This window comes from Hyaena hyaena, unplaced genomic scaffold, assembly GCF_003009895.1.
Source record: "Hyaena hyaena isolate Hyena2069 unplaced genomic scaffold, ASM300989v1 scaffold_56, whole genome shotgun sequence".
Taxonomy (NCBI): domain Eukaryota; kingdom Metazoa; phylum Chordata; class Mammalia; order Carnivora; family Hyaenidae; genus Hyaena; species Hyaena hyaena.
Genome location: NW_024080688.1, coordinates 4341589 through 4363885, shown reverse-complemented (window position 1 = coordinate 4363885; position 22297 = coordinate 4341589). Strand labels below are relative to the sequence as shown.

General features: G+C 40.2%; 1 protein-coding gene across 1 annotated transcript in view; it reads right to left on the bottom strand.

Annotated features, from left to right (window-relative positions):
- Positions 1 to 584: 584 nt before the first annotated feature.
- Positions 585 to 22297, bottom strand: part of RAD18 (RAD18 E3 ubiquitin protein ligase) — a 107092-nt gene continuing 85379 nt past the window's right edge. Inside the window, exons 12-13 of the mRNA XM_039231276.1 lie at positions 10867 to 10929; positions 585 to 796 (exon numbers count right to left, since the gene is read on the bottom strand). Of these exons, the coding sequence (XP_039087207.1) occupies positions 694 to 796; positions 10867 to 10929 (166 nt within the window). The 3' untranslated portion in view covers positions 585 to 693. The remainder of the gene's footprint in view (positions 797 to 10866; positions 10930 to 22297) is intronic.

Here is a 22297-nt window from a genome sequence, read left to right as displayed (position 1 = left end):
GGGATTCAGAGTTAACAATCTGATTTACCCAAGTGAAAAAAAAAAAAAAAAAGACTAACATCATTTTGAAGTGCCATTTCCAAAGTAGATGCTTGATGTCTCAAAGTTATTGTTTGTGACTTTAAGTTAGAGTACCCAACACACCCCTCCAAGTGACGAACAACTACATTAAACTCGGGCAACGACTATCACGTAACTGCTATGACAGGCATGCTGGCGTCCGGGCTTTAGGAGCTGACACACACCCGAGGTGATTTATGACATCCCGCCTTTCCAGAAATACAGAGGCTCTTACCTCCTCAGCTGTTCCTTGTGGCAGAGAGGTTGAAAAGAATCATTTTCTCAAGTTAAGTTTCTCCATGGAAGAGAAGGAGAATGCCTTAAGGACATCCTGAAATTTAGAAACAAAACCCCGCAAAACTCCTTTGCCAAAACGTCTGTGTACCCTGCAAAGCTGGCGGATGTGTGGATGTATTTTTAGAGAGAGATGTTTTAGAGACGGGAGGTAACTGACCAAGTGAGGATGTTCTGTAACTTATTTTTCCCAGGAATAACAAAAAAGAATGAAAATCGGCTACCCATCATATTGAGAAGTTAACACCTTCACTTGGGCATTTATGAACACGAAGTCTGCGTGGCAACCCAAAGCAGCACATGCCACCCACCACACTGGAAAAGTCAGCAAAGCCCACACTAATTCCTGTTCCGCTTATTTCTCGGCTCAATCTCAGCAATCTCATCTGATCTTGTTCGACGATTGTGCCTTGGACTCATTTCTGCATCTTGAAGATCATTTCTGAAAACAGAAAGAAGGAAACAGCACCTTAGAAGATAGTGATCATGATTCTTCTACAGCAGTTTCTAGTTAACACGTGCTTTCACGTGCACTATTTCTTTTTTTTTTTTTTTTTTAATTTTTTTTTTAATGTTTTATTTATTTCTAGGAGAGAGATAGAGACAGCATGAGCAGGGGAGGGTCAGAGAGAGAGGGAGTCACAGACTGAAACAGGCTCCGGGCTCTGAGCTGGCAGTCAGCACAGAGCCCGATGCGGGGCTCGAACCCACGAACCGCGAGATCATGACCCAAGCGAAAGTCGGACGCTTAACCGACTAAGCCACCCAGGCGCCCCTCACGTGCACTATTTCATTGAAACCTCCACACAGCCCTCTACTCCACTGGCTCATCTATTACAATAATGATTATTACTATTTTTAAACACATTTTATAACTGGGAAAACAGTGACTTAGCAAAGATCACAGGCTGTAAGTGACAGAGGCAGGAATCGAACCCCTTTCTTCTAAATCAAAACCTACAATAGCTTTACACTTTGCTTGACATGAAGAAAACTGGAAGAAAAAAAAAGGTGCTTCTGTCCTAACAAGACAAAGTCAGAGTGCAATGAAATCATTCTCGTAATCCTGCCTGAGGGCTGAGGTTGTAAGGTAACCAAGACAACAAAATTCGAAAGCAAGATAGGCCCCACCAGAGAGACGGGTCACATCTCACTTTGGACACAGCACTGGAGAAAGGTGGTTACTGTACAACCAGGTAAGAGGATATGCGCTAACATCTGATGGAATTCTGAACTATGGGCTAGTGTGGAAGGACCCTGACGCACGGAGAGGCTATGTGCACATGGAAGCTCTTTTCCAGGAACCTCCACCAAATGCTCCTGAGAAAAACTGGGAACAGGGCAGGAGACTGAGAACAGCCCACTTTGGTGGCATAGGATAAAGCTGGTGAATGGGGGCACAGAATGGGTCGGGCAGAAAGCCCTATCCCTTCCTGGGACTATTCTCTTCTACAAAGCGAAAGCTTTCAGTCACTGGGGGAATCTCACCGGCCCATGGCAATCAGGCAAAGATCTACTGTCTATGGAAGAGGAGCAGAGGGAAGAGCAATCTGCGTGAGCGGGAAGGACAGGAAATCAATTGTAAGAACACTAGCAAAGGTATTTTCTTGCTGAGGAAATGGTAGAAATAAAAGCCTCTACTTCTAGAGGAAGGACAGAAAATCATCTTGGGCTAATGCTCTCAAATAACACCAAGCAGAGGCTGGGTCAAGGCAGTCTGACTATCTTGGGAGGGAGAGGGGAGAAGGACAAATCTCCACCCCCAAGATCCAGGCACACGGGGCCTGCCCAAGACCGTAGCTGGAACAAGACAAGAGAGAGCCTGAGCAGGCCCCCACCAGGAGCCGAGCACCAACTATTAGGGAGTAACAGTAACTGCTGAGGGCGAGGTATGAACATGAAGACGGGCCCCTCTAGGATGCAGACATGTAGACGAGGCTGAAAGGTAAATGGGAACAAAAGCAGTGAACAAAACCTTCCCACAATCAAGCCCCCACACTAAGCACAAGGTAAAAGTGGCCCAGTGGTTGAAGATCTTGATGCCTCTGATATCCACTGACGGTCATTCATGTTAGAACAAGGAAATTCCAACCTGGGTCAATTCCCCACACGAATGGCCTAACAGAAGAAGCAAGCCTGTTTCCAGGTATAAGCACTATTTTTAACTCAGTATCTATGGCCCTTCACTGTATGTCTGGCACTCGTGCAAAATGCACAAAGAAGAAAAAACAAATAATAAGGAGTCCAGTGTCAAGAGAGAAAGTAGCCAAGAGAAAGACAGCAACTGATTAATATGGTAAAGGCTCTAGGGAAAAGCTGGAGAACATACATGGAGAGATGTTCCAGGGGTGGCTCTGAGAGACAAAGGTCATTACTGCCCCTCCCTTTCTGCACCTCCCGGAGCCTAAGAGGTTCCTCCCCAGGTGTCAACATTGTTGCTTTCTCCAACCCCCCAAAATCAGCATGTTCCTTTTTCTCAGCTGGAACTTTACCTTTTCTCCAATCACCCCCTATCCACACGCAGTCCTTTGACCCGGAAGAGTCAAGTGTAAGAGGGATAAGAACATTTTTATTAAACTTTTCAGAGACTCATTATGTTCCCCACTTTGACCCATGTCCTCCAGAGCAAGAGGACTCAGTGAGTAGTATACTCAGCCAAGCGCTTACTACTTTTGATTTAGGACAGGGATTGGCAAACTTTTTGTGTAAAGGACCAGATATTTGGGGCTCTGAGGGCCATAGAGTCTGTTGCAACGCAATCCTGTTGTAACATGAAAAGAAACAGAGCCAGGAGATAAACAAATGTATGTGTCTATGTTCCAATAAAACTTTATCAAACAGAGAGCAGGCCAGATTTGACCCATGGGCCAGAGTTTGCTGATCCCTGACCTGGAACCCTGTCACTACAGCAAGTGAATCCAATAAGCTGGCCCAGAATTAAGTCTAAATTCTCGAAGACCCCTCTTGGCTAAACTGCCACCCAGAAGGTGTACCAATCTGGCCAGTATGTGGTTGCTGTTAGGAGAAAGAAAGAAGCATCATGCTTATGAATAGTTAAGGAACCCTGAGTTTCTGAAATAGGTAAATATAACCCCAACGTGCTTTTTGTCCTAACCATTACCCAGAAAGTGGCCAAAAGATGATTCCTTTCTGGGGACAGCAGCATTCAGTGTCCAAACTTCCTTACTAAGGTGTATGGACCGGGAGAAGGTGAGGAGGGAGTTGGTATTTTTAAATATAAATATTAGATGCCTGTGGATTACAGGGAGGATAAAGGGTTGAGTGAATCCCTTGACCATCAGCCCATTATTGATTCCAGTCATTCTCTTTGGAAAATGGGCCCTTATTATTGATATGTTCATGAGTGACCCAGATGGTTCAATTAGCACCCTTCAGGCTTGTTAGTCTCAGCGCAGAGGATTTGCCAATCTGTGGCCTTCATGACTTTTATGGTCTGCTTAACCTTAGTTACCTCTTTAAAGGTTCCATCTCCAAATAAAGTCACATTGGAGGTTAGGGCTTCAACATATGAATATTAGAGGAACACAATTCAGTCCTTAAGAGCCTCCACGGACCAGGCCATTTGGTTATTAAGTTTTTTAAAGTTTATTTCTTTATTTTGAGAGAAAGAGCACAAGTGGGATAGGAACAGAGAGAGAGGAGGAGAAATAATCCCAAGCAGGCTCCACACTGTCAGTGCAGAGCCTAGTGTGGGATGAGATCATGACCTGAGCTGAAATCAAGAGTCGTAACACTTAACCAACTGAGCCACCCAGGCACCCCAGGCCATTCAGTTTCGACAAGAACCTAGTAACAAGTAAAGAGCTGTTTTTCAAAAGGGGTATGACTGGCAGCTATGCTAGGCTGGACACACGTCCACAATCCCCAAAGGTGCCTCTGGCTGAAGCCTGCGTCCCTTTGCCAGAGGCTCCAGTCAGGAAAATCATTAGTCATAAAGACCTGTGGCTCTAAGGGGTCACTAGGGTTGTGGGAACGCAGGGGACTAGCACTTCCCTGTGTGAGGCTCTTCCTTATCAGAGAATCTGCTCTTGCACTTACTGGATGGGGACCTCTAAGTGCATAACACATCAATTCCTACATACATTCAAATTTAAAGACAACAATAGTACAATGAATTAGCCCAAAGGCCCCCACCTCCAAGGTCACATTAGCTTTCCTATCATAAACCTTATCCAACCCCATAAAATCAATGCAGGTGCTTCGTTCCCACATAGAACAGGGCAGGGTGGTGAATCTGGCACTTATATCCAGCGGAGCCATCAAATCCCTTCCCAAAGTTCAGCAACACATCCAGACTGGAATAGACAGCCTTTCATCTCTCTTAGGCACAGGGGAACTTCAGCTCCACTTCTAATCAATAAAGCTTGAATAGCCAAAACAATTCTAAGGAAGAAAAATTCATACTGACAACAACATATGCTGATAAGGATGTGGAATAAGAAAAATTCTCATTCACTGCTGGTAGGAGTGCAAAATGGCACAGCCACTCCAGAAGAAAGTTTGGCAGTTTCTCACAAAACTAAACACAGTCTTACCATACCATCCAGAGATTGCACTCCTTGGTATTTTCCCAACTGCACTGAAAACTTAGGTCCACACTAAACCCTGCGCTTTCTTTTTAATTAAAATACAATAATATACAGCACTTTACTCATAGTTGTCAAAACTTGGAAGCAACCAAGATGTCCTTCAATAGGTGAATGGATAAATGAACTGTAGTAATTAATCCATACAGTGGAATATTACTCAGCACTAAAAAGAAATGAGCTATCAAGCCATGAAGTCTTAAATGAATATTACTAAGTGAAATGAGCCAATGTGAAAAGGCTACATACTGTATGACTGCAACTATACAACATTCTAGAAAAGGCAAAACTAGGGAGACAGTAAAAAAAAAAAAAAGAAAGAAAAAAAGAAAAAAAATCATGGTTGTCAGGGACCTAGGGAGAAGGAGAGATGAATAGGTAGAGCACAAAGGATTTTTAGGGCAGAGAAACTATTCTGTAGAGTATAATGGTGGATACATGTCTTATACATTTGTTAAATCCATACACTAAAAACACAAAGAATAATTCTGATGTAAACTGAAAAAAGAGGCCTCATACTAGTTGATTTCAAGACATAAAGCTTCAGTAATGAAGACAGTGTGTTATTGGTGAAAAGACAAACATATAGATCAACTGAACAAAACAGTGATGCCTGGAGTAGACCCACACATATATATTCAATTGATTTTTGATAAAGGCACAAGGTTATTAAATGGGGAGAGGATAGTTTCAATAAATAAAGCTAGAGAAAATGGAAACCCACATGTAAAACAGAAAAACTGAACCTCAATCCTTATTGTGCATCATTTATAAAAATTATCTTGAAATGGGCTATAGACCTACATGTAAACCCTAAAACTCCCAGAACATAATAGAAAACCATTGGGTTAGGTAAAGATTTCCTAGGCAGGACATAAAAAAAAGCACAAAACATAAAAGAAAAAAATGACAAATTAGATTTCATCAAAATTTAAAACTGCTTTTTGAAAAACACTATCAGGAAAATGAAAAGGCAAGTCACAAAGTGGAGGAAAATATTAAAAAAAAATTTATTTTTTATTTATGTTTTATTTGTTTCTGAGAGAGACAGGATGAACAGGGGACGCTCAGAGAGAGAGGGAGATACAGAATCTGAAACAGGCTCCAGGCTCTGAGCTGGCTGTCAGCACAGAGCCCAACGTGGGGCTCGAACCCATGAACCGTGAGATCATGACCCGAGCCAAAGGATGCCTAACCGACTGAGGCACCCAGATGCCCCACAAAGTGGAAGAAAATACTTGCAAAATACATTTCTGACAAAAAAAAGTCATAAATCTCAAAAGTAAAAAACCACCCAGTTTAAAAAATGGACAGAAAATTTGAGGAAGGATTTCATCAAAAGACAGGGATGGCAAATATGCACATGAAGGGAAGTTCAGTATCATTAATCTTTAAAGAAATGCAAATTCAAATGGCAATGAAATACTGCTATGTATCTATTAAAGTGGCTTTTTATTTTTATTTATTTATTTTTTTTAAATTTTTAATGTTTTACTTATTTCTAAGAGAGAGAGAGAGAGAGAGAGAGAGAGAGACAGCACGAGCAGGGGAGGGTCAGAGAGAGAGGGAGTCACAGACTGAAACAGGCTCCAGGCTCTGAGCTGGCAGTCAGCACAGAGCCCGACGCGGGGCTCGAACCCACGAACCGCGAGATCATGACCCAAGCGAAAGTCGGACGCTTAACCGACTAAGCCACCCAGGCGCCCCTTAAAGTGGCTTTTTAAAAAAGAAGTCCATAATCAACTACTGGCCAAAATATGGAGCAACTAGAATTCTCACTGCTGGTGGGCAGTTTCTTATCAGTTGAACATACACTTAGCATATGATACACTAACACCAGCTCGGTAATTACCAAAAAGGTATTTACCCAAGAGAAATGAAAACTTATTCCCACACAAGAAACTGCACTCAAATGCTTACAGCAGTATTATTCACATTCCCTCAAATCTCAAAACAACGTAAATGCCCATCAGCTTTTGAATGTGGCACAATCTTACAAAGGAATACCAGTCAGCAATCAAAAGGAACTAATGATAGATGAAAAATATGGATGATTTTCAAAAGCGTTATGCTAACTGAAAGAAGATAGATACAAATGGCTAATTATATGGTTCCATTTTAGAACATTCTGGAAAAATGGGACAGAGCATTCTGTTGGGATAGAAGGCAAATCAGTGGTCGCAGGAACTAGTGGTGGAAGGACAGTGCATACAAAAGGGCCCCAGGGGCTCCTGGGTGGCTTAGTCGGTTAAGCGTCCGACTTTCACTTAGGTCATGATCTCGTGGCTCGTAGGTTCGAGGCCTGCCTCGGGCTCTGTGCTGACTGCCAGCTCAGATCCTGGAGCCTGTTTCCAATTCTGTGTCTCCCTCTCTCTCTGACCCTCCCCTGCTCACGCTGTCTCTCTCTCTCCTAGAAATAAATAAAAAAACATTAAAAAAAATTAAAAAAAAAAAAAGGGCCCCAGGTGTTTTGCTGTGATGGGAATATACTATATGTCAGTTGTAAATAGTGGCTATATTGCTATAAATGTTTATCAAAACTCACAGAACTGAACACCTAAAAGTGGTGATTTTTATTATCAAGCCTCAATAAACCTGATTGAAAAAAAGAAACAGCCACAGGCTCACTTTGCCTTTAAACTGTTTGGCTCCCCACCCAAAAGGGACTATAAACAGAGTGGAGGCAGGGCCATCCACAATAATTATTTGATGGGCTTTTGCTCCTGTTACTCTGAGGTGGTTTCCTTTCCCATCACTTTTCTCATCTAACTCTAAGGTTTTTTGTTTTTTATCTTTTTTGCTTCATATATTTGGGGCTCTGTCATTCAGTGTGTATATGCTTATAATAATGTCTTCCTGATGGACTGACTTTTTTTTATCATTATACAATGTCTTTCTCAACTTTTAAATGCTGAGAACAAACAGGGCTGATGGGGGTTGGGAGAGGGGAAGGGGGGTGATGGGCATGGAGGAGGGCACTTGTGGGGATGAGCACTGGGTGTTATATGGAAACCAACTTGACAATAAACTATTTAAGAAAAAAAAAGTCTCTCTCTCTGTCCTCCGGTAAAAATTTTTGTCTTAAAGTCTACTTTGTCTGATATTACTATGGCTACACCAGCTCTCTTTTAGTTACTGTTTGCATGGTATATCTTTTTTTATCCTTTTTAACTTATTTGTGTCTTTGGATCTTTGGTAGACAGTGTATACCTGGATCATGGTTTGTTTTTAAATCAATTTTGCCATTCTCTGCCTTTTAATTGAAACATTTAATCCATTTATTCTCAATGTATACGATTTATGAGTGCCACTTTGTTTCTAGGTCTTATGTTTTTTGTTCCTCTATTTCTTCATCACTGCTTTCGTCTGTATTATCTAGTTTATCATTTAATTCCTTTGTCATTTCTTTTAAAATTTACTTCCTTAGTGGTTGCCCTGGGGATAATTAATCTATTCACTGATAACAATCTAGTTCCAATTAATTCAAAGGTATTCCACAGCTTTGTTCCTATATATAGCTCTGTTGCTTGCTCCTACCTTTTTGTTACTGTCATACAAATTACATCATTCTACACTGTTTGCTCATCAACACAGACTTAGAATTATTGCTTTGTGCATTTCTCTTTTAAATCACACAATAACAAACTACATCTTTTATATTAACCTATACCTTTATATTTACCTTTACTAGTGCTCTAAATTTTTCATGTGGATTCATGTTACTGTCTAGTGTCCTTTCCTTTCAGCCTGAAAGACTCTCTTTAGTATTTCTTATAGGACAGATTTCCTAGTAACCAATTCTCTCAGTTTTTGGTTCTCTAAGGCCTTGATTTTTCCTTCATTTTTGAAGTACAGTTTTGCTAGATATAGAATTCTTGGTTGAGGGCCATTTTCTTCTAGCACTTTGAATACGTCATTCTGCTGCCTCTGGCCTACATGGTTTCTGATGAAAAATTACCAAATTCCTTGTGATGAACTGCTTCTCTCTTGATCCTTGCGCAATTTTCTACCTTTGGCAAGTTCTATGAGCTTTTCGGATGTTTAATTTTTTTTCTTTAAGTCAAATTTAATAAGTTCTCAGTCATTTCTATACATATTCTTTCTGCCTCTTTCTCCTCTCATTATGAGGCTCCCATAACACATATGATATTCTTGACAGTGAGACACTGTTCTCTGAGATTATACGTTATTCTTGTCTTTTTTTTCTTTCTGTTCCTGAGACAGAGTAATCTCAATTTATCTGTCTTCAAATTTGCTGATTCTTTTTTCCACCTGCTCAAATCTGCTGCTGTCCCATTAGTGATTTTATTTTAGCTGCTATGCTTTTCAACTCCAGAATTTCTATTTTTTCTAAATAATTTCTATTTCTTTATTAGCATTCTCTATTTGGTGAGACGTGTTCCCATACTTCCCTTTAATTCTCTGAACACATTCAAACCAGTTCATTTAAAGATCTGTCTAGCAGTCCAGTGTCTGAGTTTCCTCTGAGTCCAATCTGTATTGGTTACTTCTTCCTCCTGTGTATAGGCCACAGTTTGTTTCTTAGTACGTTTCCATTTTTTTGTTGTTGACAACAGGACATCTTAAACGATATACTGTGGCAACTCTGGAAAGCAGATTCTCCTTCCCCAAGGTTTGCTGACATTGCTGTTTGCTATTGTTGTTTAGTGACCTTCTATCTAACCCCGTAACCACAGCATTCATGGCTGTGTGTGGGTGGCCATTTATGTGTCTGCTAGGTGAGTGCAGTGGTCAGCTGAAGGAAATTCCCCTAAACATCTGGAGCCAATGTAACACAGAAGCCCTGGCAAAACCCAAGGGGCTCTGTGTGTGCTGGGGCAGGCATCCAACACTTGGTTGATGGCTCTGCCTTAGCCTTTATTTTCTTCTCTTAGCCTTTATTTTCTTCCTCTTCTTTTTCTGAAATATATATATTTTTAATGTTTGTTTATTTTGAGAGAGAAAGCATGAGTGGGGAGAGGGGCAGAGAGAAAGGAAGTGAGAAAATCCCAAACAGGCTTGGCATGATGACGGCAGAACCCAATGTGGGGCTGGATTCCAGGAACCATGAGATCATGACCTGAGCTGAAATCAAGAGTCAGATGCTTAACTGACTGAGCCACCCAGGGGCCCTCACAGGAGAAGGAATTAAATGTGTACAAACATAAGCAGATTTATACACTTGGTGTTGGAAAGATGAGAACTACTATATAGTGGATTCTATTTTCTCTACAAAGATGAAAAGATCTCGAGCTGGGGGTGGAGCCACTGGAAAGAGCCAAGGTTTCCAATAACCCCTGTGAGGAACAGGATAAAGAAATGATCACAGAAACAGTAAAATTGCTAAGCAGTTTCGAGGGCCTACTGGCGTGTAATCATGAAGCGGCAGTGGAACAAAGCTGCCCCGTTGTGCTGCAGATCACTCCTGCAGGTGAGATCCATGAAAATCTAATACTCTTGTCACTTTCCTCCTTACTTACCAGTAGGACCTGGAATAGGTCCCCTCCACCACTCTCATTTCCCAGGTTCCTAGTGCTAACAGAAGAAGGAAGCAAACTGCATTTATTCTACACTAAACACGTCTTATGACCAGAAACATCTAGGAAAGGACTGAAAGTCTTAACACTCTGAGCCAGTGCTTAAGGCTAAACTGTGAACTTCTCATTGGAACAATTTGTCTTTAGAAAGACAACTCCTGACAAGTGACCAGAGTTACTACACTGGGCTTTCATCTCTAAGCAGAAATGTACAGAAACAAGCAGTAAACTGGAAATCTTTACCTTAATGTGTGTGAATTCCTACTTTCTTAAGTCAGAAAGCACAAATATTCTTTTGTTTGAAAATCAACTGCGTAGAATTACAATTTCTCAAAGTACATGCTTATTAGTTGATGACGAGCACTCACTTATGTAATGCTTCCCAGGCTTCCTCTTCTTCTAGAAGATCTCTTATGATGTCTGAACTAGAACTAAAAGGAAAGGCACATCAATATCGCGAGACAATAAAAAGATTGTATGGTTCCACTTACATGAAATTCTAGAAAATGCAAATTTATCTATGGTGACAGAAAACAAACCAACAGACCAGTGATTACCTCCTGGGGGCAAGAGGTGGGCAAGGAGGGATTACAAAGTGGCACGAGGAAACTCCGGAAGTGGCCAGGTTCATCATCTTGATGGTGAAGACGATTTCATAGCTATATACATGTATCAAAACTCATAAAATTGTTTGCTTTAAATAGTTGCAGTTTATTGTACATCAATTCAATAAAGGTGTAAAAAACTTAACAAGTTAGCAAAAAAAGAAAAAAAAAATCACAAAAGCTCAAACAAATCCCTCAATAGAAAACATGCATTCAAATAGAATACAGTCATAAGCCTTTTTAATCTCCTAAGGCAACCAAAGGTCAAACTGTGTCTTAAAAACCGCACCTTAGTAATGAGATTCACAAAGACACATTAAGTTCCTCAGTGTTTTTTAGTCCCTTTGTAACCAAAGTAAAGTAAAATTTCATTAATTTGAACTGTGCTAATGATGGAATTCATTATAATGCAGCCTGGTTTAAAGTGCTGTGTAATCTTTGGTTTATCTGTGCAGAGTACAGGGTAAATAAGGTTAGACTGGGCATGTATTATTTCTTTAAAAGAAAAAACTGCTTTAAGGCTTGTTGACAACTCTTGTTGTTACTCAGATTCCTACCAAATAAATAAAAGGAAAAAAAGATGTGCATCAGTAGCAAAAAAGCATTTTTAGACATCCAAGACAAAGAAGGGGTGGATGACATGGGGTCCACCAAGAAACAGCGGTCACCACCACAGGATGGAGGGGGCTAAAACCAAAGAATAACTTTCTCTTTGTCAGGGCCGATCACTTTCTAATGATATTCAACAACAAAAGTTTAAACACTGAGGAGACTTTAAGTGGCAGTGAATCATTCTCAACACCTGACAAATCACTTGGAAGCGATGTTTGTCTGTGGTGCATGAACAAAAAAGGCAAATAAATACTGTTCTGTGCCAAATATTTGACTCCAGGGGTTCCCCCCCAAATCCCAAGACTCTCAAGGAGCTATATTCTGACTATGGCTCCTGTGTGTAATGGCCTGTGGGGGGAGGGGGGAAGGAGGGGGTTCCATTTGCACGACAGGCCTAGTGACCTTCCGGTAAAGCTAGTTCTGCGGTTCTCAGGCATTTCAGGATAAGGATCCACATACAGGAGCAACAATACTTCTCAGTATTTGTGGCTTGAGAAAATACATAATAACAAAGTATTATAAATTTAGTAATGCTTTTAGTCTATATTTTATTCATTATAGTGACACATGCAGGACAGTGAAAACACAGTAGTACCTGTGTTTGTGAGATACTCTTGGTTATGTCTAAAGATAATTCTTGATGTGTGTGCGTTCTTGCACACCCGCTAAATCATGCCCTCAAGCCCCAGGCTGGGAAGTGCTGATCTAAAGTGTTAGCACGTAAGCATCCACTACTCTCACATTTGAGGGTGGCCCCTGTGCAAATCCAAGTGCCCTGGAAAATAGTAATATTCATTTATCCCTGGAAATGTTTTCCGTAGTACAAACTGCCTTAAAATAAGCTTTCCCCTTAAACAGTGAGCTAAATGCAGTTTTCATTAGCAGGGGAGAGAGACAAGCTGAAGGCCCTTAAGGAGAGACAAGGCAGATTTCACCAACTTTAATTTCCTAGGAGACCCACACCGCCACTTGCTGGGGCGGGCCGATGTCCGCTGCCCCCTCTACTCCCACAGAAGCAGACTAACCTCTCCACTCCCAAGATTCCGACTCCTGTTACTCCTTACTTTGCTTTCAACTACTCCAACTTCATAAAGAAAACTGAAGTTGTTTTAATGTAACTTTTTCCTTCTCTTCTCTCTACTGTAACAATGATACCAGCACCCACTCTTCTTTACCGGACGGATAGGGCTAAGGCAGTGTTCCTCAGCCCTTTTCATTACTGCCTTCCACCCCCCATTAGAGCTTTTTTAGACCTTTTTCCCCCCTAACTGCTCTTCTATGAAATTTTAATAGTGGAATATGATGTGTATCTGTTTATACATTTGTATCTGTGTGTGTGTGTGCACACACACGCGTTTGTGTGTATGCTTTATACACAGAGTTTTCTTTTCTTTTTTTTTTTTCCATCCAGCCCTCTTGCTGCCAAGAACCAAGTTCCACCTCCCTGGGGGCTCCTACTGAGAACTCTGAGTGAGCTAAGGGAATGCTCACGCAGCTCTGGGTCCTGGTAGGTGTCACAGGGCCAGAAAAAATAAAGTGTGGTTCTTGCCAACACCCCCAATACACACATATAATTTTTTTTTGAAAAGGAAGGTTAGAAATCAGTCCCCCCCCCGCCATTCCAGCTAAGTGACCAGGACAGCTGAGCCTGTCAAGCAACCAAGTAGTCTTGTGGTCAATTTACCCAGGGGTTTCAAATCACCAGTAGAAATCACTGATTTGTTAAAGGAAAATATTTGCGGTACATTAGTGACATAAACCTAAGCGGTTTTTGCTACACTACCTCAGTGAAAACAGATGGTCGGGGAGGTTCACAAAAAACACACCCCAAAAGTGGTCTGCAATCTCCTCTTGCTCTGTGACTTCAATCCCCCTGACCAGCCACAGCGCCCAGCTCACCGACGCCCTCACTCCTTGCCACCTTCCCTTCCACCCCAGCTTAGTCACCAATACGAGGGACACAAATTTCGGGAGGTCTGAAGCTTACCTACAATGATGTTTCAGGATTATCTGCTATATCTGTATTCCAATTATAGTCACCACTGAGAAACTGAGAGTTGATACTAATAAAACTAAAACAACAGAGAAAAGCGTTCATTCCTTTTTAAAGTAATGTACTCAGCATATTCTACTTACAAACCACATTCCTGAAATTATACATACAGTTTCACATATAGGATTTTACAAACAGACTACTGGGCACAACAGTCAGTGTATCAAAAATTAACACTCTCAGATCTCTTTCTTGTGGATAGTAATTAATATTTTTGAAGTCTTAACCATTTTAATATGCCCTGGAGATCAAAAACTCCTTTCATATACTTTTCAAGGCATCTAAAAAATCCTCCACAGGAGAATCACTCTGGTATACCTGGGGTAGGAGCATATATGAGCCTATACAGCTACAGCTTTTAATCCTCATGCAAGGAACTTTCGCAGAATAAATTTCAGCTCCTCTACTATTTGGGTTTGGAACACTCTGGTAGACCATACTTTAAGAAGCTGGATGGATATGAAGTCAGGTACATGAAAGTCAGAGCTCCCTATGTAAGAGTGTTTACACTGTGCTCTCTGGTATTACCAACAGTCCAGGCTAAAGCAGAAATTAGTCTATAAATTAAATACACATGAGAAGGACTCACAGGCAAAAGTATTAATCTTGCATTCTATGGAATTTCCAACCTTTGTTCAGGAAGATTCTAGTAGCTCTATTCAGAATACCCACACTTAATTTTTCATGCCATTTGAACGCTATTTTCAGCTCACACTTTCAAAAACATACGCTAAACTGCTGTTTGTTGGTCTTCGACCTAGCTGGTCTTCCTGTAATATCTTACATTTGTTATTCTCTTACCAAAAGCAGTAGCAGAGCATTTTAACAGGCAAAGGAAAACACTTTTTGCATGTTTCTTTTGCAGCGTCTTATTTCACCTTACTAGTCAAGATTTTACCACCAAAGCTGAAATGTAAGGTGCCTAATACTTCTGGAAAAGGTATGACTGATAAGACTACCCAGAGGGAAAGAAATCACAGACTATAGTGTCAAAGAGAGTTGAGTTTCAGTGCTGTTTCGGTCACTGAATGTGTAATACTGGGCAAGATACTTAATCTTTCCAAGTCTCAACAGCCTCACCTGTGAAGGCAAGACAATAACACACGCAGTTCACAGGGATATTCCCAGGTTGATCAATATAACATAGAGGATGTTTAGCACAGAGCTTAGCACATAGTAAGTGTTCAATAAATAATACTTCCATTTTCTTAACACAAACCTGGGTCTGAACTACATGAATAACTGCCTCAGCACTATGCTTCCATTTGCCCTAGGAAACCTGATCACTACGTGCTCTATTTTAATCTTTGATTTGCACTGTTTCTATGACACCAAGGTACAAATTCATCAGAACTTGTTATTTATCCAGCATGGCAGGTACACAGGGTACCGTGGGGCAGAAAAAAAAATGCAAACATCTGCTGTAAAAATCCTGTGGATTAAAGATTACTTACGAATGGGATTTTTCTATTATCTAGTAGTTACTCCACACCATATCCCCCGCCCACCGGCCCATCTCTTCTGATAATTGTGGCATTAACTGGAGCATGGTTGAGTATATCAAACTTAAAAATAAAACACTCCTTAAGGGATAGATCACTGGAGGATTGATGGAGATACAATGCCACCAGACTTAGTTATTGGTACTTTAGTTAACGGTACTTAACTAAATGCTGCCAGCCACCATTAATCCTTCCTCAAACCCTTATTTTTAGTAATCTGTTCTTATTCTACAGGGTAAGCAGCAGCTTATATGCCTAATATGTTTGTAGCTGGCTGACAATAACATGTTAGAACAGTAAACATCCTATGTTCAAGAAAGAAATCACTCGGGGTGCCTGGGTGGCTCAGTCAGTTAAGCATCCGACTCTTGATTTTGGCTCAGGTCATGATCTCAGGGTTTGTGGACTCAGGCCCACATCAGGCTCAATGCTGGCAGCGCAGAGACTGCTTAGGATTCTCTCCCCCTGCCCTCTCAAAATAAATAAACTTGAAAAAAAGAAAGAAATCACTCAATGAAGACCATGACAAAAATGATCATTTTGTGAGCAACTACTTCTACAGATCATTGTGGTAATTAGCTTCTATGCATTAGACTTAATTCATACAGCACCCTAGGTTTTATCCACATTTGACAGATGGACAAAGGCTCAGAGACATTAAGTAAAAAGAATTAGGGATGTGAATGCAAAGCTTGTCTTCTTTTTACCACACTGTGCTGCTTCAATCAGTAGTAGAGTAATAAAATGCTACTAATCCACAAGAATGAAAAATACCACCTCCTCTTATGTATTCATCAATAAGGCTTTATCAGATAACCACCAAAAGGGTTCACAGATAAAGCAGAGCTAAGAGTTTCATTGCTCTCCATTAAATCTACAAAAACATAAAATGAAGAAAGCTTCAGATAGAAGAAAAAGAACTTTTTAATCAAGTAATATATGGTAAATCCTTAAAAAGAGATGAAAGCAAACCATAACTAAGTTTATGTTCAATTTATGAAGCATCCACAATATACATCTCATTTGCTTTTTACAATTACCCAGGGAGATTACCAGGACAAAAAGCTCTCCTCCCATTTTTATCAACAGGGCAAGTGAAGCCCAGGGAAATTAATTCAACAGTCGATCACATGCCAGGAACCATTTTAGAGTCAGAAAAGCATGACGGAGATGAACTCCCATAAACAAAGACTGCCTGCTACGTATGGAGATCTCATGGACACACATACATTCCAAGGACTTGATGTCACAGTATCTTATGTGAAGATACATTCCCTCCAAAACAATGTCACATTCATCCAAAGGACAGTAGACTCAGGTACCAGCTAGTTTAAGATCTTTTGAAATTGAAAAAGATGTCAAAGAACTATTCTATGTTCCCACATTTTGTCTAGAAACTTTGAGCAAACAAATTCACCACCTGAAATAAAGTGAACCATTTAGCTTTCAAGAGTATTCTAAGGTTCATAAATGCTCCCAGAAAAAAGGCAATAATAATATACAAAACAGTAATGCATGTTAGGAAGAAAAGGTTTTATGCCAACACTAAAGTCATTAAATGTCATATTTTTAAATGTTAAAAAACCAAATGTAATGTCAACCTTCCAAAAGCAATTATGAAGATTTTAAAAACTACAAGGTATCACCGAATTACAGTAAGATACTTACAACTTAATGTTACTGTTTAGTTATTTTGATGTTTTCGTTAGATGTTTTCTCTTAATTTGACCAGAAACATAAACTTATTTAGCAATTTTTCTAAATAATCCCAATGACCTTTACATAACAAAATCCCATTAATATATGTGTCTTACTTTACTGCCTGCACCACCAAACTTCATTACCAATTTACAATAACATTGAAGATAATGATGATTTCCAAACCGTTATCTTAAAGAGTACAGACTCTTCTTTTGTTTAAAGCAGATTAATACATTTACAGGGTTCAAATCAAAATGACGTAAGAAGATGTACACTGAGAAATCTCATAGTCTCCTTCCACTGCCAACCTGTTCCCTCTTGTCTGCAAAATGTAATCACTTATTAGTTTGTTGTTTATCGTTCTGGTGTTTCTTTACGGAAAACCAAATAAATGTTAAGTATATACCACCGCCACCCCTTTTAGAAAGGAGACAGCATGCTATCTATCCTGTTTTGAACGATGGTCTTTGCACTTACAGATCTATCCTGGAAATCTCTTGGTGACCGCACACAGAGATTGTCCTTCTGAACAATCCTTCTGAACAATCACACTGGATTTCACTGTGCGGCTGTACTGCAGGTTAATCAACCAGCCCCAATGAAAGATTCTTGAGTAGTGTCTAGACTTTTGTTATTACATAAACAATGGATAACCTTGTGTGTAAGTCACCGTGTTTGTGTCCAGGTGTACTCTGGAGGACAAATTCATTAAATACTGGTTAAAAGGCCAAACAGCAGTACTTCTGCTTGATCTCATCAGATTCCTCTCCTTAGAGATGCTATTATGTAGCACTCCAGCCAGTAAGAAATAAGTGTCTGTTTCTTCAGCCTTACAGCAGAGAATGTGAGTAAATATTAAGGTTTTTGCCAATCTACCAGGTGAAAAATATATTTAATTTGCACTTCTCTTTTAGCAAATCGTCTCTGTGACTTTGGTCCATTTTTCTACTAGGTTTGTGGGTCCTTTCCTCTTCAGTCTCTAGGTGTTCAGAAAGAATATCTACTCTTGAATGTTTTAAAAAAGGTACTACTAAACCTCTATAAACGGTAAGAAAAAGTATTAGCATGTCTTCTCTCGTCGTCAAAAACATTTCTATGAAGTTATATATGAAAGTTAAACATTATTTCTTTAAAGCCACATATTTGGGGCACCTGGGTGGCTCGATCATTTGAGCGTTCAACTTTGGCTCAGGTCATGATCTCACAGCTTGTGAGTTCGAGCCCTGCATTGGGCTCTGTGCTGACAGCTCAGAGCCTGAAGCCTGCTTCGGATTCTCTGTCTCCCTGTCTCTCTGCCCCTCCCCTGCTCACACTCTATTTCTCTGTCTCTCAAAAATGAATAAATGTTAAAAAAATAAATTTAAAGCCACATATTTGATATTTTCTCAGCCAATGAGAAAGAAGTCCAAAGCAAGCATTATACTTATCTTAATTTTAATTCTGGTTGCAATCCAAAATCAAATTTGTCTGATTTTGTCTTGAACCCCACACTATGCTCTATAATCAATGCAGGAATTCTGGCTAACCCTAATTGACTACCTACTCTGAGCAACTAACCATTTCAGGAGAAAAATCCACCTATTTATCTGACTATCTGCAAACTAATCTCATTTAAAATTCTTGACCTCAAATCTGAAATGGGCAATCCTCACTACCAGGCAATCCTACAATACTTACCTGGCATGTTCTGCTTCCCATTCTCACATTCACACCTTCTCAAATCACCTACCGGCCACCCTGCCCCCACTCTCAGCTGACCAACTTGCCTTAGCTCCATGAAGAAAATAAGAGTCATGAGGTGGCCTTGCTGGTCATGCCTTGATCAGATCTCCCACCTGTGTATGTACCTACATCCTTGGTCTTCCTTGCTGTTACTACGGATGCATCAATCCTGATCCCACCCTCTGTTGCCTCCTCAGGACCTCATTCAATTAGCTCCCCTCCCCTCATCAGTATCCCCCTTGATCCTCTGTGTCCCTCCAGATAGTTTTAATCTCTACCACCCTTCACAGGGCCAACTTACAGAGTTGTCAGTAGAAGCAATCTCTTCTTTCTCCCCTAAGGCTTCCCCCTCAGCTCACATTAGTCAGTCTTCTACTCGAAACCCACACATTTGAGGCCACACTTGATAAGACCCTGATGCTACCCACGTCCACAGTTCCTTCTATCATCATATTCGGCCTCTCAATCCATTTCCTTCTGCGAACTTCCATGATTTCTCAAGGCCTCAGTTTTCAATCCCGCACTGGTTTATTCTTCCTTTATCTCCTTTGCTCAGTCTCTTCTTTCTAAATGTTTCTTCTCTCTAAATGTTAGAGTAAGAGAGGGTTTGGTCCTAAGTGTATCTCACCCTGATTTCTCGCCTCACCTCCACTTTGTGGTTTGATATCTATACTTGGTTTATCTCAAAGGCCCCCAAGCAAAAGCTTTCATTGTCAATACATCCCATGCCCCAGCGCCCCACCAAACTTTCTACTGCCTTTGCCAAACTTTCCCATCTTACTGAGTAAGCACTAAGTTGCTAAAACTACTCTCCCAATTGCTAAAGCCAAAAATTTAGGATTCATCCTTGATGCTGAGCTTTTCCTTGATCACCATATTCAGATCATTTGCAAGTTCTGCCCCTCCTACCTCCTAAACAAATCCCCAAACCCACACATTTCTGGCTTCACTATTGTTATGCAGATGCACGCCACCAGAAACTCAGACAGACTGCTACAAAAGCCTGCCTCCCTGTTTCCACTCTTGCTTCACCTCTAGCCTCTCATCCATTCTTCACAGCCTCTGGAGTCATCCCTTTAAAACACATTAAAAAACAACAACAGACCATATCACATCAGATCAATATTGATAAGTCATTTGGTCCTCAAATTGATCCAGGGATTCAATTTAATCTCAACCAAAATTCCAGCAGACTTTTTTTTTTTTTAAAGCAACTGACAAGTTGGTTTTAAAGTTCATATGGAGTTCCCGTTTCTCCACATCCTCGCCAGCATCTGTTGTTTCCCGAGTTGTTCATTTTAGCCACTCTGACCAGTGTGAGGTGGTATCTCAATGTGGTTCAGCAATAGCACTACTAGGAATTTATGGGATGCTGATTCATAGGGGCACAGGTACCCCAATGTTCACAGCCATGCTTTCAACAATAGCCAAATTCTGGAAAGAGCCTAAATGTCCATAAACTGATGACTGGATCAAGAAGATGTGGTTTATCTATACAATGTAATACTACTTGGCAATGAGAAAGAATGAAATCCTGCCATTTGCAGGAACATGGAGAGAACTGGAGGGTATTATGCTCAGTGAAATAAGTCAGGCAGAGAAAGAAAGATATCATGTGTTTTCACTCATATGTGGAACTTAAGAAACTTAACAGGAGACCATGGGGGAAGGGAAGGGGAAAAAATAGTTATAAACAGAGAGGGAGGGAGGCAAACCATAAGAGACTCTGAACTACAGAGAACAAACAAAGGGTCGGTGGGGGGCAGGGGAGTGGGGACAATGGGTGATGGGAATTGAGAAGGGCACTTGTTGGGATGAGCACTGGGTGTTATAAGTGATGAATCATGGGAATCTACCCCCAAAACCAAGAGCACACTGTATACACTGTATGTTTGCCAACTTGACAATAAATTATGTATATAAAAAAATAAAGTTCATATGGAGATGCAAAGGACCTAAAGTTGCAAAAATAATCTTGAAGCCCAAGGCAGGCATCTTTGGCCTCCAGCATGATGTCTTTATGACACACAAATACTACCATTTTCTGTGTGCCAAGATAAAGGGGTAGGAAACACTGTATTAAAGAGAAAAGCATACATTTTTGGTCAATCTTTTCAAATTCTTATAAAAAGTGAAGAAAAGTACTGTGTGTTGTTTAAGTAAGAGAAATAAAAGGACATTAGCTTAGTTCCAAACATTGGAGTCCTCTTGGCTATCTGGGAAAAAAATCCATTTCAGAATATAATTAAACATGTATGCTTGTTTTACTTACAAACTTAAGAAACAAAGGAAGACAACTCTTGAGAGTCTAATGTAAGGGAATTTTTTTTTTTTTAATTAGCAACATTTTCACTGCTACAAGTAGATACTGAATCAACTTAAATGGGCAGGAGGACAAAATCATGAAGCTTCATTTTTTTTTTTTATTCTTTAGAATGTCAGCAGTATGATGACTGAAATGAATAAAAACGAAATACTCAAAGGTAACAAGACAGAGTAACAGGTTACAATCTTCAGCCCCACAAAAAGAAATGAGTTAAAAGGCAAAAGATTTATGCAATCTGAAAAGAGTATTGAAATGAGTTAAAAGACAACCAACATAACAAAGATGAAAATGTCCTCTACCATTTAAGAAGCTTTCATATGATTAACATTTCTTTCAGAACAGGGACCAAGGGGCTGGATATGAAGCTCATAATGAGACTGCCATGTCTTCTGCAGAGCCAGGCCAACCTCTATATAAACTACCCATCTGTCCACCCTGAGAATTCACATTCAACTGTGCAGATGGAGGAAGCCTGGCCAACACCAATGACGCAAACTACAGAAACCCAATAACAAGTCAATGTTCAGGCCATGAAACTCCACCTTTTATGGTATGTTCAAGGAGAAGAACCTGAAAACTACCTTATATTGCTGGATTTTAGGCAGGGGACACTGAAGTCTCCTGCGACTCAGTTCCCAATACAATGAAACGTTAGACTAAATGATCTAGTGCACGAGAAAGAACTATCCTTCCAAAACTGTACGTATGCCAAATTTTAATGTTCGGATACATATTCTTAATTTTTTATTTGTACTATTACCCGAATTCCAATAACACATTATAAATGACTCTAATAAAATGTGCTTATGAGGGCAAGAAAAGCATATACAGTGCACATTAATGCAACCTTAAAAGGCTTCTAAAATTTAATTGACTTTTGCAGAATTACCTTAAAAAAAAATAACATGCTTCTGTATTTGAAGCCTGTTATTCTTTAACACTCAAATCTCTCTGAGATACAGGAACAATGTGCACTACTGATGTAGTAAAATCAAAGGAGGAAGCAAAATCAGTGATTTAATATGTAGCCATGTTCCAGAATGTGACTGTTTGTGGGGTAATAAAAAGAACAGAGAATGTGTGCAAATTAACATCCCGCATCCTTCCAACAAGGCAACGATACAATCTATCATGTAAAACCAGACACTCTGGAGAGTAATATAGGGATCAATATTGATACAATGATGCCAAGTCAAGAAATGGAAACCAGCCTATCTCCAGGAAACTAACAGTTGTTCTTGATCTGTTTTTTGAACCGTTTCATTAAAATGCTACTAA